The 19,329-nt window shown below is 47.2% G+C and overlaps 1 protein-coding gene across 1 annotated transcript in view; it reads right to left on the minus strand.

The window, feature by feature from the left end:
• Positions 1 to 19,329, minus strand: part of avil (advillin) — a 59,153-nt gene that overhangs the window by 20,438 nt on the left and 19,386 nt on the right. The window contains exons 10-14 of the mRNA XM_057326623.1: positions 18,417 to 18,570; positions 13,623 to 13,723; positions 12,515 to 12,652; positions 4,527 to 4,685; positions 3,091 to 3,273 (exon numbers count right to left, since the gene is read on the minus strand). Coding sequence (XP_057182606.1) covers positions 3,091 to 3,273; positions 4,527 to 4,685; positions 12,515 to 12,652; positions 13,623 to 13,723; positions 18,417 to 18,570 — 735 coding nt within the window. The remainder of the gene's footprint in view (positions 1 to 3,090; positions 3,274 to 4,526; positions 4,686 to 12,514; positions 12,653 to 13,622; positions 13,724 to 18,416; positions 18,571 to 19,329) is intronic.

The following is a 19,329-nucleotide window of genomic DNA, read 5'->3' on the forward strand; positions in this document are numbered from 1 at the left end:
TTAGCGCCCCTCAGGGAGCAAGGCATGCAGATACTCAACTATCTCGACGACTGGCTTATCTTGGCACACTCGCGAGATATGTTGTGTACGCACATGGACCTCGTGCTCCGGCACCTAGACCATCTGGGCCTACGGGTCAACCGAGAAAAAAGCAAGCTCTCCCCAGCGCAGAGCTCCTCTTATCTCGGTATGGAACTAGACTCTGTCTGTATGTCAGCGCGTCTCAACGAGCGTGCGCAGTCAGTGCTGAACTGACTGAAATTTGTCAGGCGCACTCCAGCAATCCCACTGAAACATTTTCGAAGGCTCCTGGGGCACATGGCATCCTCAACAGGGGTAATCCCTCTCGGGTTGATGCACATGCGGCCAGCTTCAGCACTGGCTTCAGAGTCGTGTTCCCTGGACAGCGTGGCACACCGGCACCTGGCGCATTACGGTAACGCCTCAGTGCCTTAGCACCCTCAACCCCTGGTCAGATCTGACCTTTCTCCAAGCGGGGGTTCCCCTCGGGCAGGTTCGAGGCGCGTCATGGTCACAACAGACGCCTCCCTGCCGGGGTGGGGTGCAGTGTGCAACGGGTACGCAGTATTGGGGCAGTGGACAGGTCCCTGGCTGCGGTGGCACATCAACTGCCTGGAGTTGCTGACAGTCCTTTTGGCACTCAGGAGGCTCCGGCCCCTCGTGCAGCACAAATACATGCTGGTCCGGTCGGACAGCATGGCTGCCGTGTCGTACATCAACCAAGGTGGCATACGCTCACGGCAGATGTCATGACTCGCCCGACGCCTCCTCCTCTGGAGTCAGCAGGTGACTAAGTCCCTGAGAGCCACCTTCATCCTGGGTGACCTGAACCAGACAGCCGATGTGCTCTCTCTCATCAGGGGACGCCCCGCGGAGAATGGCGACTCCATCCCCACTCAGTCCGGCTCATATGGGAGCAGTTCGGCCAGGCGCATGTGGACCTGTTGCCTCCCCGGAATCCCTCCCCAGTCTGTCTCTCAACACAACGTCTCGTTCCCTCCATCAGGGAACGGAGGTTACAGTCGTAACCGAGACGTTAATTCAGAATGCAGCTGCCAGAGTTCTAACCAGGTCCAGAAAATACCATCACATAACCTCAATGTTATCATCCCTTCACTGGTTACCCATTAAGTATCGTATTGGCTTTAAAGTTGTTTTAATCACTTATAAAACCTTAACCCTCTAAGCGCCAAAGTCGCAGAATTGCGACAAGACGTCATACTTCATAAAATAGGCTGTAGATCCTAATATGGTGTAATATCTCATTTGTATTCCTTACCACTAGATGGCAGACATGTAGTACTTCGATTCTAGACCAAAATGACATCATGTTCCCATTCAAAGTGTTCGAGCAAATAGCAGAGCAAGTGAGCTATCATGTGTCATTGAAGCGGAAGTAGTTCAGTTCAGAGCGTCAGAGTAAATTGTGAGATTTGTGAGAGAAAACTGCCAAATTGCTAATAAAAGGTTGTACCGCGAGGGTTTGTTGCAAATGTTATTCGCCGATTCTGACTCTGAAGGGGAATATTTGCCTTTTGGAAATCACGATAGGTCGTCTAATCACCGCGCGTCTCCTGGTACAGCTGTGCAGCGCAATGGTGCCGCCGTGCAAGGCGAGAATGTTCACGAAGCACAAACGAGCGATCATTTCGACCCCTTGCCTAACGGAGATGGGGGTGGCAGGGGTGAACGTGGTCGTAGTGTCCATAGGAGAGCTGTTGCTAGAGGTAGAGGCAGCTGATTGGGCAGATAGCTGGTCAACTGATCAAAAAATAGGCACATGCATTTTGCTATGGCACAGTAATATAGTAATAATTTTACTATAGTTACTAATAGTTTTACTGTTGATTTCCTCTTTTCCTGATCATTTGGAATAAGGATCAAAGCGTAAAAAAAACATGCAAATAAGTTCAAACATCAATTCAATATCTACTATTTCCTGAATATTATGAAATTCAAGTTGGCCACCCCGGATGACGTCATAATATGCAAATTAGATTAGTATATTTACACCCCACATAAACTTTTGGTCATGCCCAACATTTTTCTAATTTACAGAAGATCTTGATGTCAAAATCCAGCATGTTTTCCAAAAAAAACCTGGCGCCTAAAGGGTTAAACGGTTTAGCCCCTACCTACATAAGAGAGCTTCTACCACATTACAACGCATCACGCTCTCTAAGATCTCAAAACTCCAGACTTTTGATAACACCTAGAATAACTAAATCCACCAAAGGGGGTAGAGCTTTCTCATACGTAGCACCTAAACTCTGGAATAGCCTTCCCGATACTATTCGAGGGTCAGACACACTCTCCCAATTTAAATCTATATTAAAGACACATCTTTTCAGCCAAGCATTCACTTAATGAAAAATATGCTAAATAAACTACACTTATTAGATATTATTTACTAGAGTAATCTTGCTTGTTCTATAAACACCATGCACTGTGCTGTGTTTTACCTTTTTTGTGTTTTCAGTTTTTCTTATTTGCTCCTGTAAAGCTGCTTTGGAACAATGCACATTGTGAAAAGCGCTATATAAATAAAATTGAATTGTATCAATAATTACTTGAAAGTACTAAAATGACTTGAATGTACCTACACCCTTAAGTTGTTTGGTAGATTTAGGATTTATGAATATGAAAATTAGTCCCCACCTCCAATTGCATCAGCTAGGACCATGGATACTGTATGTACATAAAGCCGGTTTCTCAATGTACACTTGATCTGCATGTTAGCAACGCATATTTTTGTCACGCTAATAGGTTAGAGCATTTACAATGCACGTGTGAGCAACAGGTTGCAGAAGTAGAGCTGAAACAGCAGTGAAATGATCATTTTCAGTCCATGCGCCATCCAGGCATGAATCTGGCTTTGGAACTTCTGATCCAATGTGTTGAAGTGACAGATTACAGTTTTATGACGTTGAAAACCAGGGTGATTTCAAATGCATTTTTAAACTGTCTTTGATAAACTGCGGTTTTATGGAAAAATTGCAATTGTATACATTAAAGTTAGTACTGCCCCACCCACCATGTCCATAAGAAAAAGACTAGTGGTCTGCTTACTTTGCCATACCACAGGAAGACTCTGGCATACTGGCTTTTTAAAAGAAAGACATCATTAGAGTTGAGAGAGGCAGACAGAGCTGGGACTTCTATTGCTTTTGAATTGGTTGGGTGAGTGCCACAGATCTGGAAAAGACGAACAGGGGGTTCCGGATCAGAGACCCCCTTTCTGGAAGTTCCCCCCTAGAATGGAAATAAAGAAACTCTCATATATTTAGAAAACAAACAAGCATTTTACAAAACCCAGAATCTGAGTCCTGTATGACTGTGAACAATCACATAATATTCATATAATAAGTCTAATATATAGAAGATATACTCCCTATACATAAAAAACTGAATCCAGGGTTACTATTGTTGGACTGACCTTTGCGGATACACTGTAAAGCACTGGACTATCACTACACTGGATTGTCTATACACCGGTGGACACTTTCAGATTATAAATCGCAACACACTGACATATATAAGAACGGTTCAGTTTTGGTGCTTAATTGCTCTTGACCGTCAGCATCAACCTTGTTTGATTGCGTTGTTTTTAGTCTATAAACAGTGTATTGTATATTTAATTGATTTGACTAGTTTGTCTTGTCCTTTTAACCTATGCCACGGTCACACTCGAGTTTCACAATGCCGAACTCATATTGTCAGTAACCTGAAAAAACGTTGATACAAAAATGTTGTCATGTACACTTCATGTATTCCAACTTTTATCACCATTATTGTTCTTTTAAAGCTGAAACAAAATGGGATTGTTGTTATGCCATGATTTATCAATCTTGTGTTGATCACACATTTTATCTCATATGAATTCGGTCAGAGTTCACCAAATACACCAGGGTGTCAAACTCTGTCCTGCAGAGTTTAGGTGTGTCTTGCGTCGTCGCAAGAACTGACAGGCGCATGACATCAAAGTGCCTTAAAATCGCTCTCGCAGTACTTTGATGTCATAACCTATGCCTGTCGGTTCTTGCAGCACCGAATTAAGTCGAACACACCTGTTAGATTCAACCCCAATCCAACACACCTGATCCAGGTAATCAAGATCTTCAGGATCAATAGAATTCTTTCCAGGCAAGTGTGGTTGGAGCTAAACTTTGCTGGACACTGGCGGCTAAATACACGAGCATGCTTTTTTAGTCTGTCGCATGCTCCTGCGTATGAATGGAAGTCGATGGAACAAAGAGTAGTGTGACTGCCACTGCTAATCTGACCCCGATTCTATCTTTTGTATCTTTTTCACCCTTTTAGACTCATTACAAGTTAACATATCCCACTACATCTGGGGTACAGTGCATTATTTTAAGTGTACTGTAGTTTATTCATGCATTCTGACTAGCATTTACTTTGAAATAAATGTAATAGACTTAAGATATATGAGTAAATCTAGCCTCTATTTAAATAAAAACACAAAGCCAGCACAAACAATGCTTTACCTCAAAAATAACCACTTTGCCCTTGAACATGGCCATGAGGTGGCGAGGTTCTTTTCCCATGCAGACTCTCACTTGAACAGGTTGGCCACTGTACTGCTGGTCCAGAGTGACAGACTGATATGCACAGGCAGTAATTTCATCTTGAGAAGCATGACGTCCCTGTGAGATGTATTTAAAAAGTTTACATTACTTCTGTATTCTGTACTGTGCTGTAACTTCATTATTAGTACTTTCACTTGGGTATTACTGTATTTCATTAGTCTCCTATGAATTCCCTATCACTCTAATCAAATGAAAGAAAGCCCACACTGTGTGTTACCAGATTGTTAAAAAAAAAAAACATGCCAGATTTAACAGTTTTGCTTCTATATTTTGCCACCGTGAGCCAAACACAGCACACCATACAACCATAAGTCCTGACTGTGAAATCGAACAAAGTCTTTTGTGGTCAATGGGCAAAGAAGAAATGGTGATGTAACGTCTTGGTTACGGATGTAACGTCTTGGTTACGGATGTAACCTCAGTTCCCTGATGGAGGTAACGAGACGTTGTGTCGAACCGACACATGGGGTTCGTCTTTGAGAACCAATTGCTTCCGACTGCTTAGAAAAGGCCAATGAAAATTGGCGAATGAAATTTGCATGCCGGACTCTGCCCCCGGATATCCGGGTATAAAAGGGAGACGGCGTGCTTCATTCATTCACCTTTGTTCTGAGGAGCCTGAGACCTCTCACGACTGCTGCAGTGGGCAGCACGTGTTTGTGGCAAGAAGGACACAATGTCTCGTTCCCTCCATCAGGGAACTGAGGTTACATCCGTAACCAAGACGTTCCCTTTTTGTCGGTCTCTCGATGTTGTGTCGAGCCGACAGATGGGGTTCCTATGGAAAACGCCACAGTGCTGTGCCACAACACAATCTCTAGCGGAGCGACACTGACTGGCCTGGGCGAGTCAGACGTGAGCGCTAGCGCGAAATTGTAACCGTCCAGTGGAGAGGTAGGGGGTCCCAGAGCTTTTTAGGAAAAGGTGGGAAGCCCCTGCCACCGGCCGTCATGGGCGAAGGCCTTGATTCTCTAACAGTGAGAAGCAGCCTGGCACCGTAAGGGCCACTGGGTAAGCATTAAATCTCCCCTGGGGGAAAAACGCTACAGAGACCACTACATACCATAGGGAGGAATTAGTGGAGACACCACATGGTCTCACCATCAGGGGAGAACTCATGGGAAAATGTGCGGACTGAAGGAGTTAACCGCAAGGTGGAAGTCCACCTAGGGAGGTCATGGGTTGCCGAGGTGGGAACCATTCATGAGGATACATCAGACGGCCCATGGGGGGTTACCACGTTTGGAGCACTAGGTCTGGTTAGAGCTATGTGGTAGATAACTCAACTGTTCCCCGACCTAAGGGGGCAGGGCTGCTCTGCTTAGTGATGGATGGAATGCCTGTTCTTTACCCAGTGGGGCAAGAAAGGAGGCGTAAATAGCCGCTGATCCCCCTAGAGGAAGGGGAAAGGGTTTTCGCAGGTGTACGCCCTGCCGGCACTACATGTTGCCCTGCAGGATGCGGGCTGACACCGGTTCCATGCGTAGGTTGTAGAACCTCGCGAAGGTGTTGGGCGTAGCCCAACCCGCATCTCTGCAGATGTCTGCCAGAGAGGCGCCCTGAGCCAGTGCCCATGAGGAGGCTACACCCCGAGTGGAGTGTGCCCTCCTTCCTAACGGGCAGGGGCATTCTTGAGATCGGTATGCCGTAGCGACGGCATCCATGATCCAGTGCGCCAGCCTTTGTTTGGAGACAGCCCTTCCCTTCTGCTGACCTCCAAAACAGACAAAGAGCTGCTCAGAGCTTCTGAAGCTCTGCGTGCAGTCCAAGTAGGGGCGCAGTGCGCGTACTGGACACAACACGGATGGGGTTGGGTCTTCCTCCCCAGTGGGGAGCGCCTGCATGTTCACCACCTGGTCTCTAGGGGGAGTGGTGGGAACTTTGGGAACGTAGCCGGGCCGGGGTCTCAGAACACCGTGAGAATCATCAAGCCCGAATTCTAGGCAATCTGTGGACACGGAGGGTGCTTGTAGGTCCCCTACCCTCTTGGAGGTGAGCGCCATCAGGAGAGCCGTTTTTATCGAGAGGTGAGAAAGAGCGGCATCTCCGAGGGGCTCGAAGGGGGGGCCTCTTGAGGCCCGCCACCTAGGTCGCAAGAGGGTATGGGGCGCGGATGAGGCGGTAGCCTTCTCGCGCCCCTTAGGAACCTAATGACCAGGTCGTGCTGTCCCAGAGGCTTCCCAGCAACTGGGTCGGGATGAGCGGCAGTAGCGGCTACATACACTTCCAGTGTGGAGGGAGAGAGGTTACTCTCCAGTCTCTCTTGAGGAAAGGACAGCACGTTCCCGATCGAGCAACTCCGCGGGTCTTCTCTTCGAGAAGAGCACCAGGACGAGAAGAGGCGCCACTTATGGCCGTATAGCCGCCTAGTGGCCGAGGCCCTAGCCTGAGTGATGTCCCAACCACCGCAGGGGGTGGGCCACTCAGGATCTCCTCGTCCCGTCCAGACATGAAAGTTCCAGGGGTCTGCCTGGGATGCCGTAACGTGCCCTTCCCCTGGGAAAGCAGGTCCTTCGCCAGGGGGATTGGCCAAGGGGGAGTTGTTGTGAAGAGCATTAGCTCCGAGAACCAAGTCCAGTTGGGCCTATAGGGCACAGCTAGTATCACTTGATGCTCCTCTTCCCTGGCCTTGCACAAGACCTGTGCAATGAGGTTCACTGGGGGAAGGCGTACTTCCACTTGCCCCGCGGCCAGCTGTGCGCAAGGGCATCCGTGCCGAGGGATCCCTCGGTCAGGGAGTACCAAAGCGGGCAATGGGAGGAGTCTGGGGAGGCAACAGGTCCACCTGCGCCTGGCCGAACTGCTCCCATATGAGCCTGACTGCGCATGGATGGAGTCGCCACTCTCCGCGAGGCATCGACTGACAAGAGAGCGCGTCGGCTGTCTGGTTCAGGTCGCCTGGGATATGTGTGGCTCGCAGGCGTCGGGCGAGTCGTGTTAACTGCCGTGAGCGAATGCCACCCTGCCGATTGATATATGCCACGGCAGTTGTGCTGTCCGACCGGACCAGCACGTGCTTGCCCTGCACGAGAGGCTGCAGCCTCTTCAGTGCAAGTAGCACAGCCAACAACTCTAGGCAGTTGATATGCCAGCGCAGTCGGTGGCCCGTCCACCGCCCCGACACTGCGTGCCCGTTGCACACAGCACCCCAACCCCAGGGGGTTAGGGTGCGGCGGCAGAGAGGCGTGATGACCATACGCCTGCTGCCAGTGTGCCATGCTCTCCAGGGAACCCGACTCTGTAGCCATTGTTGGAGCGGTCGCATGTGCATCAACCTGAGGGGGACCACCCCCACCGAGGATGCCATGTACCCAGGAGCCTCTGAAATTGTTTCAGGGGGACCGCTGACTGCCTGAAGTGTTTCAGGCAGTTCAACACTGACTGAGCGCACTCTGAGTCAGCCACGCTGTCATGGAGACAGAGTCGAGTTCCATACCAAGAAAGAGGATGTTCTGCACAGGGGAGAGCTTGCTCTTTTCTTGGTTGACCTGTGGTCCTTCAGGTCGATTGCCATGAACCAATCTTGACATCTGGTAGATGCCAGGATGCGCTTCTGTGTTAGCATCCTGAACGGCAGCTTGAGTAGGTGCCTGTTCAGGGTACGCAGATCTAGCACCCCCCCCCCCCATTTTTTTGGGGACGATAAAGTATGGGCTGCAAAACCCGTTGAACATCTCGGCTAGAGGGACGAGCACGATCGCTTGCCAGAGGGGTGGTGACCCTGGCCCGAAGCATGGGAGCATCCTAGCCTCTGACTGAGGTTGAGAGGATGCCCCGAACTTGAGCTTGCGTCTGGCGAGTTAGATCGCGTAGCCGAGACAGATCTTATCTCGTAGCCACTGTGACGTTTTGGGGGCTCTAGTCAGGCTCCCAGGGACCGAGACCGAGGCTAGGGGTACGATCTGCTTCATCGACCTCCCAGGGGGTAGTTCGATGGCTGGCAGTGCGGATTCCTTGCCGTGGGGTAGCCCCCGGGGAGGAGATCAGCTCTGCTGACTTACCTGCCTGGCGATAATGCAGCACAACGCACTGTCGACTGAGAGTGCTGAGGGCTGCTGATTATCCTCAACATTGGGTCTCGTGGTGACGCAACGTTGAGTTGCCGAACACCGTCGTGTAGAGGGTGAGAGCGGCTGTGATAAACACCCAGAGAGAGGAAACTCTTAAGAGAGTGGGCTGTTGGGACGGGGCAGGAACCGTCCCGGATCGACCACCCAGCGTGGAATGGCTGGGGTCAGGCCCGATGGTATACTCGATCTCCCTGGGGTCTTCCCATGAGGGCCGCTTCTGCTTTCGCCATGGCTGCTGACGGGGCAATGGTCTCCTCTTCGATGTCTCTTCCGGGGGGGGCCGCCTGAGTGGGGGGTGCCAGAGCCGGTGGGCATCGAAGAGGACCATAGCTGCTGGGAAGCAGACGGTGCACGGGACTCGACGGCCGAGGGCGGCCGAGTCGCGGCGGGGGAGGATATGCTTGATATCCTCTGTCTGCTTCTTTACTGTCGAGAACTGCGGCTCGACAGCATCACCAAACAGAGATGGGGGCGTCGAGAAAGTGGACCTTCTCTGCATTACTCATCTGTGCAAGGTTCGGCCAGAGGTGTCTCTCATGGACCACAAGTGTGGACATCGCCCAACCCAGGGCCCGCGCGGTCACCTTGGTCACGCGTAGAGCGAGGTCGATTGCGGCGCGGAGTTCCTGCATAAGCGCTGGGTCGGTCTTACCCTTGTGGAGCTCTCTCAACGCCTTGGCCTGGCAGGAGCCATAGCATGGAGAGAGGAGGCAGCTTGGTCCATGGCAATGGAAGGAGTCTGGGGAGGCAACAGGTCCACCTGCGCCTGGCCGAACTGCTCCCATATGAGCCTGACTGCGCATGGATGGAGTCGCCACTCTCCGTGAGGCATCGACTGACTAGAGAGCGCGTCGGCTGTCTGGTTCAGGTCGCCTGGGATATGTGTGGCTCGCAGGGAGCTGATCACCTGCTGACTCCACAGGAGGAGGCATCGGGCGAGTCGTGTTAACTGCCGTGAGCGAATGCCACCCTGCCGATTGATATATGCCACGGCAGTTGTGCTGTCCGACCGGACCAGCACGTGCTTGCCCTGCACGAGAGGCTGCAGCCTCTTCAGTGCAAGTAGCACAGCCAACAACTCTAGGCAGTTGATATGCCAGCGCAGTCGGGGGCCCGTCCACCGCCCCGACACTGCGTGCCTGTTGCACACAGCACCCCAACCCCAGGGGGTTAGGGTGCGTCGGCAGAGAGGCATGATGACCATACGCCTGCTGCCAGTGTGCCATGCTCTCCAGGGAACCAGACTCTGTAGCCAGTGTTGGAGCGGTCGCATGTGCATCAACCTGAGGGGGACCACCCCCACCGAGGATGCCATGTACCCAGGAGTCTCTGAAATTGTTTCAGGGGGCACGCTGACTGCCTGAAGTGTTTCTTCTTTGACTCTGAGTCAGCCACGCTGTCATGGAGACAGAGTCGAGTTCCATACCAAGAAAGAGGATGTTCTGCACAGGGGAGAGCTTGCTCTTTTCTTGGTTGACCTGTGGTCCTTCAGGTCGATTGCCATGAACCAATCTTGACATCTGGTAGATGCCAGGATGCGCTTCTGTGTGAGCATCCTGAACGGCAGCTTGAGTAGGTGCCTGTTCAGGGTACGCAGATCTAGCAGTATGGCAGTACGTCATGGCAGTACGTCAACCCCCCGTTGCTGCAAGGGACATCTCATCATTATCATGCACCGTTTCCGAATACGTGGTTGAGGAACAAGAAGGTGGGACCATCTCCTGGGGAATGGTCAGATGAGCTAGACGAGGTGCGAACTGTCTGTGAGCCAGTGGCTGGCGGATTAACGCTCACAGTAATCCTCATATCACCCTCGCTGCTTGCCGTAGCAGACGGCAGGGCCGTAGTCTTGCCGTCACGGAACGGGGAGCAGACGAGGTGGTGGCTGAGTCCCATGGGAACACAGCCACCCGTGACGCAATGTCTGAATCGTCAACCGCCCGCAGTGTGCGGGCAGGACGTATCCACAAAGTCTACCCCAGCGTACTGGAAGCAGACATCGTGTCCGTCCCCCTCCTCGATGAGTGTGTTGCACCTATGAGAACAGCGGAACATGCCACGCTGGAGAAATTTCCTCTTTTTAGAGAAAAAAACTCAAACACTTCTGGAATTGCCGAGACGCCCAGGGGAAGTCGTTGCAGGAAGGGACAGTCTGCTGCACCACGTCATAAGATTCCAGCAGTAATTCGGCATAGAGTTTGAAGTCTCGAAGTCGATAAGTGTGAAGGCTCCGAAGAACAAAATGGTGAATGAATGCAGCACGCAGTCTCCCTTGTATACCCGGATATCCGGGGGGCAGAGTCTGGCATGCAAATTTCATTCGCCAATTTCATTGGCCTTTTCTAAACTAGTCAGAAGTTGATAGGTTCTCAAGAGCGAACACCATCTGTCGGCTCGACAGAAAGGGAACAAGTTCAATAGATAGGAATTTACAAGATGAGGTTGGCTGGACTGCTACTGGCTTTATTAAGATCAAAATAGATACAAAACTTAACAGATACGGGTGTTCACTTAGCACCCCCTTTAAATCGTAAGTATATAACACAGTCTTTCGATAGTTGCTTCTTCCAAGATCGCTCCTTCGGTTCCTCCGGGCTTCTACACAAAGGCCAGTAAGCAGTCCGTCTCTCTCTCAATCCCATTCTGTCGTCGCGGTCCTAAAATGCGGTCTCTCCACGCCCTTACTGAAACGAGACGCAGGTGTTCGTCATTTGCACTTGACCCACTTACTCACCGCTCGTCTCCCAGCTCTCTCTCCCGCTGCAGACCTCGCTGAATCACGCCCCCCTTGCCACAGGTGAGAATAGTGTTTTTAGACTTTTTTACAGACAATCTGAGGATTGGGTGATGTTTGTGGAGATGGTGTGAACATGCGTTACTTGAGCATGGTAGTTATGCTTCCATCAGATCACTTTCTGATCTGGTGTCGTTTTGTGTATTCAACATGTGGTATATTTATGATTGGAGATTGGTGTGACCCCACTGTTCTTCAACTCACAGCACTAGGAAAATTTGTTACTGAACAATCTGTACAACCATCTAAGGTCATCGGATATGTGTTTGAATGGCTCCTTACCGAGCGCTTGCGCAACCAAACCCAGAAGCGCGTGAAATGATCATTGCACAGATCCACATGGAAGCGTTCGAAAGTCTATCAAAGTAAAATCAAACGCTTCCGTGTGGATCTGTGTAAGCGCTCGGTAGAGAGTGTGATGCAATGATCATTTCACGCGCTTCCGGGTTTGGTTGCGCAAGCGCTCGGTAAGGAGCCATTCAAAGACATATCCGATGACCTTAGAAACACAATAGCCAATCAGAGGTCTTTCATAATCTGTTCAACAGCGCTCAAAATGATAGCGGGAAATGCAAGTATCTTCACATTTAGTACCGACTGGTACCGAAGTTTGGTATCGTGACAACACTAGTTCAATGTACTGGCAGTTCTGGTGAATACAGCATACTCCTCAACCCACATCAAACCACAAAACACAAGCAACATTACCCAACTCTGTGTTGCATGAATAAGGCCAATTATCTGTGTTTCTCTCATTTGTATGGTTCGACATGATCATTCCAATACCAACATGATGCTTCATAAAATTAAATAGTTTAATGGTCACAACGAATCACACTTCTGAGCACCTGCCTAAAATATAAACCACTGCATAGTATTTGAAGTCTGTGCTTTTCTAACCTTTCTCTGTGTGTATTGTGTAGTCTGTAGAACTAGGCAGAATTAAAATAGTTGTTCAAGAAAAGTTGGAAACAATGTAGCCTATTAGGGAGAAGGCAAATACAGCAAAAGTGTTGCATTACCATCCACATGTAAAGAATGTAGCTGTTCCTGCCATTTACTTCATAGTTGTAGAGAATGAGGTAGCAGTCACCTCCATAGAAGAATCCATGCATCGCAGGATTTACCTCAACCAACTCCAGATTCTCAATTCGCCACACCTGAGAATGTAAGAGATGTCTTTATTCATTCATTCATTTACAGTTGACAGTCATCTCTGTTGGTGGACGACCAAAATGCAGATCCTGATATCAAAGAAGCACTGTGGCCGATTGGTGGATAAGAGGGCTGTATAACACGAGGGTGTGTTTCCAAAACAACGACATAACTCGCTGGTTAACCACCATAGTATGATGCATTGTTGGGGAAATTAACGATGTAGTTACGACTGTTTCCCAAAACCGTAGTAACTCTGTCGGAGATCAATCGTTTGAACCAAGTTGCTTCAGCAATCTAGTTGAATCTAGGTGGTGGAATAATGACGTCTACTAATAAATACGTTCAGATCGAATTAATGTCAGTTTCTTTCTGTAAATAACATACACTGCATTTAAGGACTACTTTTGTTATTTTATTTTTGTTATCTGTTGTTTTATATCACAATACTTAATTCATTCGTAAGTGTCCTCCTACGTCATTACGCCCAGGGGTTCCCCAGGGTCATAGAGCACGCTGGTCATGCGCATGCGCACTTTTCAAAAAACAGCGCTTCTATTTTCTTGACAAACTATAATATGTAAAATTGAATTTGTACATATTTAGAATGATGGATATAGAATGCACTGCATGTTGCTTGATTACTTTGATCAAAAGCCTGATGCATGTAAGTCTACATGTCATAATAATAAGGAACAATGCTTCTGACCACAGGTCTAGACCTGTAGTTCCAACCACGCAACTCTGCAATAATGCTTGCGATTGATCGTTGGGAAAATCGTTTTGGGAAAAAACTAAATTGTTGAACTATGCTGGAACGATGGAACTTGCGTCCATAGTTGGCTAACGATGCTTTTGGGAAACACATCTATCAGTAATCTCTGTATTCTTTTACTGTACATTACATTTTCTTTTCTCAAATTATCCCACACTATTTTTCTTCTGTGTAACTCATTGTATTATTTCTACCCTTACCTGTATTTTGCCACTGCCATCATCCACCATGCGCTCCTGTGCAGCAACTTCAGGCATCACATGCATCTTAGTGGCATCAAATTTCTCTTGAGGCACATCAGCTGTGTAATGAAGATATGTTTTGTGTAAGTGGACTTACTTTGAAAGGAAATGTGCATTGGATAGTAACTAACTTCTCTATGAAGCAAGAAAATGAATTATAAAAAGTTGTTTCCTTTCAATTTTAGATTATTGGGATGTGCTATATGTGCATGCAAGTTTAACTCTACTAAAAAAGCTGGAGTGTGTGTACCATGCTGCCCTACGATTTGTGATTGGTGCTTCTTTACGCACTCACCACTGTTCCTTGTATGAATTAGTGGGCTGGTCCTCCTTGTCTCAAAGGAGAAAAATACACATGATCTTCTACTAAATTGCTTTTAAAAATCCCAAGAATATGTACCAAGAGTTTGGTAAAACTGGCTTTTCTTTTAATGCACCTTTTTTGTGGAATGAACTGCAGAGCATCTTAATGTTGGAACATCTCCCTTCACTAAATGTTTTACAAATATTTTATGGACCAAGTTAAGGGAATGTTTTAATTAGCTTTGATCTCTTGTATGTACTTATTGTTTGATGTGTCTGTAGTTGTTTTATGTGTAACTTTTTGTGCTGCCATTTTGGCCAGGACTCCCTGAAGGAAGAGATTTACATCTCCTGGTAAAATAACAATAAAATAAAATAAAAAAACTTCATGTGAACATTAAACATGTTAATAAAATCAAATAATTATATGTCAGTGTTGATGAAAGTTGCTGATGCTAAAATGTACAGCTTGACGGAGCATCTAACATTGTGTCTAAGCAGCAACAATAAAAAACTAAATTAAAACTAAAACTAGATTTACAAGGAGGAATAGAAGTGAAGCTAGGGCAAAATGCACACACCCAAAAAGAGTTAACTAAAGCCTCTTTCACACAGCAATCCTTGTAAATTACTGTAAAATTAACAAAATGACTTTCAGGTAAATACACATATGCGCTGTTAACACATTGAACAACATTTTATCTTTTAACAGGTAAGATATCAATTATGCATCAGTAACAAAATAAGGAATCATTAAGGGAGGGTTCATCTAAACGGCAGTGTCTGTTATGTTTGAAAACTCTGGCAAGCTGTTTTAAAGCAGAGCTATCCTGCTATGTCATGCATTCTGAATTCTTTACACTGTTGAACCTGCTGGCTTCTCATCCTTAACATGGTCAACTTGTTAAAAAAACAAATTGGACGTATGACGTAGTATTTCTGTACTCGATAAACTCCCCCAGCATTCCAACTTGTTTCTGGATCCGTGTGTCGTCAAAGGGATCCTATTCCTTTTATTGGGCAATCGGTGCGTATGTGCATAATTGTGTGCTAGTGATGTTGTGTGCTCATGCTGTAGTTCCATCCCACTCACCCGCCTCCAGCAGCTCGTGTTTTTCCAGAAATAATCGTGCAGCTGTATCTTTCTTTTATAAATGTGATCAAACTAAATACTCTTCAAAGATACGACGTATGCAATACTAGTGTATAGGCACTCAAGATTAATATGAGATTGGCAGAAACTGCCTGTGATATGCGATCTTTAACATAAAGTACCCCTGGGTGTCCTAGTCATAATTTAGTTTTGGCTAGTCAAAAGTCCAACTCTAGATATCTATTCTGCAATTTTGACTCGACACCATTGGAATTAATACATCTACAATGTGATTCTGACTAGTCATAATATGCAATGAAGGTATCTACAGTACAATGTTATTTTGGCAAGTCATATTGTACATTCAAGATATCTATTAATGCTGTTTTGACTAGTACAAACTGTAATTAAAATAACTATACTTGATTTTCCACTAGGCATTATTGTAATTAGAGATATCTCAAATTATACAACAGTTCTTTCTGCTTCTCGAATCTAATTAGCTGAAAGCCATGCGATATTCCACCAGTATCATCACGACAAACCGCTTCACCGTTTGTATCACTCGGCCACTAAGCTAAGTTGGACTAATGAAACTAAACAAGCGCATGTTCACATGAAAAACGATGAAGTGCCACAGATATCTGAAAGTAATTTATTACTAGCCAAATAACAATAGTTGATATCTTGAATTGGATTTTTGACTAGGCAAAACTTAAGAGATATCTTCTTGAATTCTTCTTAGCGAAATATCTCATTTTAAGATATCTGCAATTTAATGTGTAACCACCTAGAGAGTGGTTACTGTGTTTTTTTTTTTGTGGTTGTAATACCACTCCCATTCGCTAGAGGCTCTATGTAGCCGTACCCTTTATATATGGATTGAGAGGGAGAAGAAGTAAAATGTTTGGTGAAGGGGAAGCATGGCGATCCTGTATGTTAATCAAGCTGTTTAGAATCCTTTTGATAAAACGTGATTTCATGTTCACTCAAAAGGACTCTTTAAATGATGTTATTCCTCAAGGTCCTTGTGGCAGAAGGGGCATGGTTTAGCGAAGTCTGCAGCGGGAGAGAGAGTGAGGAGACGAGCGGTGATTGAGTGTGGCAGACGAAAATCATGAACACCTGTGTCTCATTCCAGCAAGTGGCGTGGGGAGGCATAAAGACCAGCGAGGCAGAGCTGGTCGGGGAACGAGACACGGACTACTGCTAGTAGATGGTGGCTGGAAGAAGCAAGCTGCAAGCTTTGGTGGAGAGAAAGAACGGATTCGTAAGAGACTGTGAATAACTTTGTCTGACTTTGTGTGTGAATAAAAGTCTAACAGTGGTAGTCATCCCTGATTCCAGCCTCTTCCTTCCTGTTCGTGTGTTGAACGTGTTACAGTGGGGCCGAAACCCGGGATTTAATGGAAGGAAGCAGGAGTGCTGCGGCCAGTGGGATGAATCCGCCGACCTCGCCATTTGCGGAGGTGATTACATCCCTCGTGGTCCTTTACCAGGAACAACATCGGGCCCTGCTACAGCTACGGGAAGACCAGGATAGCCGGTTCCAGGCGATCCTACGGGCCCAGCAGGAGGACTGCGAGGCGTTCTGGAGCTGGATGCACCGGGAGGCTCAGACCACCTGTTGCTTCAGAAGATGGGCTCACACTATGATCCTGAGGCGTTCCTGGAGCTCTACGAGCGGACCGCGAAGTCCAGTGAATGGCCAAAGGATCAGTGGGCCCTCCGGCTGATACCGCTTCTGTCCGGTGAGGCACAGGTGGCGGCGCAACAACTACCCCCGGAGAACCTCCTGGTGTATGCTGAGCTAAAGAAAGCCATCCCGCAGCGGGTCGGCCGGAGCCCAGAGCAGGAAGTGGAGGGTGAGGAACGGCCGGTGCTGTACCTCAGCCGCAAGCTCTCAAAGAGGGAAGCGAGGTACAGCACCATTGAGAAGGAGTGCTTGGCCATCAGGTTGGCCGTCCTCACCCTCAGATATTACCTCTTGGGGCGGGAATTCACCCTCTGTTCGGACCACGCTCCCCTTCAATGGCTCCAACGCATGAAGGATACCAACGCCCGGATCACCCGTTGGTATCTAGCCCTTCAACCCTTCAAATTCAAGGTGATCCACAGGCCGGGTGCACAGATGGCTGTGGCCGACTTCCTCTCCAGGCAGGGGGGGGGGCTGCAGGCCGGATGGCTCCCCGGCCTGAGTCGGGCGGTGGGGGTATGTGGCAGAAGGGGCGTGATTTAGCGAAGTCTGCAGCGGGAGAGAGAGTGAGGAGACGAGCGGTGATTGAGTGTGGCAGACGAAAATCACGAACACCTGTGTCTCATTCCAGCAAGTGGCATAGGGAGGCATAAAGACCAGCAAGGCAGAGCTGGTCGGGGAACGAGACACGGACTACTGCTGGTAGATGGTGGCTGGAAGAAGCAAGCTGCAAGCTTTGGTGCAGAGAAAGAACGGATTCGTAAGAGACTGTGAATAAGTGCTGACTGTCGCGAGTGCCGCGACGTGATTGACTTTGTGTGTGAATAAAACTCAGTCTACCAGTGGTAGTCATCCCTGATTCCAGCCTCTTCCTTCCTGTTCGTGTGTTGAACGTGTTACAGTCCTCAAAATGGAGATTACTATGTGACTGGTCACGGGAATGTGAAAGTATATCATGATAACAGTGTTGCCAAGGATTGAGGTCTTCAGTGCTCTTCACTACCTGGGACAACGGACTTAACGGACTTTAAAGGTTGTTCTCACACCTTCGCAGAGACTTTGAGTCTGTAGAACTTCGAGATTATTGAATGTTGGGAATTATGGATTTTGGGTTATTTCGGATTTTGGGATTTCTTAATCATTGGGTTGAAGCAGTGTGTGGGATATGATGTGTTTTCTATGCCGTTAATACCAGATATAAAGATAACTATTTTGCATTATATTTATTTTGTTGTTTCTTTTTTTTTGATGGTCTGGTCGGTGGTTCCCCCCTAAAATTCTTGTAGCGTGTGTCACTAGTAGAAAAGTTAGCGAACCGTTACAGATGGATATCTCAATCTGATGTTTGATTGTGGTCGGAGCCTGTGACCATGGAGAGCAGTGCTCCAGATACAAAGCCCCAGAGTCCCTCCTCATGGTGCTTTCCCAGTCTACCCACTCTCCTCCCCTATCGCTTCCTGTCTCTCTCTACTGTTCTCTTGACAGAAAATAAATATACAGTATTTACATAAATGTTTAAAAAGTTAATTTTGTGTTTAACCTTTTCAAACACAGCCCAGCTCATTCTTTGTTTACACATTTTATTCTGGTTCCTTGACATAGCAATGTACAAAGAAAGGAATTATTGAAGTATGAACATGCCAGAAAGTAATACACATACCCACTCTCCCTACAGCATGTGTGCGTCCCAGACCGTTTGTCTGCTCTTTGACAGTCCAGGTATTGAAGAGTTGTTTAAAGAGAGCCGATTCTCCTCCATCACAGACAGTTTCCACTTTAGTAGTATTTGGATAACCCTTTATTTTAATGAACTCCTGGAGAAATCCAAAAATATAATCAGAATACAAATAAAAAACACTTGGTTCATCTTTTATAATCACATCAATGCAGAAAGATTGCGCTTTCTGAGGTTTCTTGTTATTGAGTTGACCAGCAGGTCTTAACGCAGTACTAAAACATAACATGTCTTTTGGTTATACATCCTGACCAGCAACTAAAGAGCACACTCATCACTAAAGCTGGGAAAAGCAATAGACCGTTTCATCAGATGCACGCGTCTGGCCTAGAGTTAACTTCCATTCTGTGTTTTTTTATCGGTCTGGCTAGTGTCTACTAATATAACTATTTTTATTCATGTTAATTTATATTATTATTATTTTATTGCATAATAATTGTATTAAATAAACCATTTGTTGAATTTAACTGTATGTTAATTTGATTAAATAAACAATTTGCTAAATGGGTCGAGTAACTTAAAGAAACCGTATGGGACACTGACATCTAGCAGTTGAGCTTGGTATTGCTGCCGTCTAAATTAAAAAAATTGGAGAGGCAAATGGTTCTTCTCTGTTTCTTTTGCTTGTTATCAGAAATAATCTACAGGCACTGTAGAGGATGTGTACTGGAAGTTAAGTTGGGTCTACAAGCGCATGTGCAGTGTAGGGTATGGTCGGATCAAAGTTTACCATCTGTGATCGTAAAACACAGTAACCTCTCAGCAGGACTACGACCAGGCACCAACAAGTCTGGCCAAATGTCCTATTCTCAACACCTTCATCTAAACCAGGACAGAT

The sequence above is a fragment of the Triplophysa rosa genome, unplaced genomic scaffold, assembly GCF_024868665.1.
Source record: "Triplophysa rosa unplaced genomic scaffold, Trosa_1v2 scaffold115_ERROPOS1579659+, whole genome shotgun sequence".
In the NCBI taxonomy this organism is placed as follows: Eukaryota; Metazoa; Chordata; class Actinopteri; order Cypriniformes; family Nemacheilidae; genus Triplophysa; species Triplophysa rosa.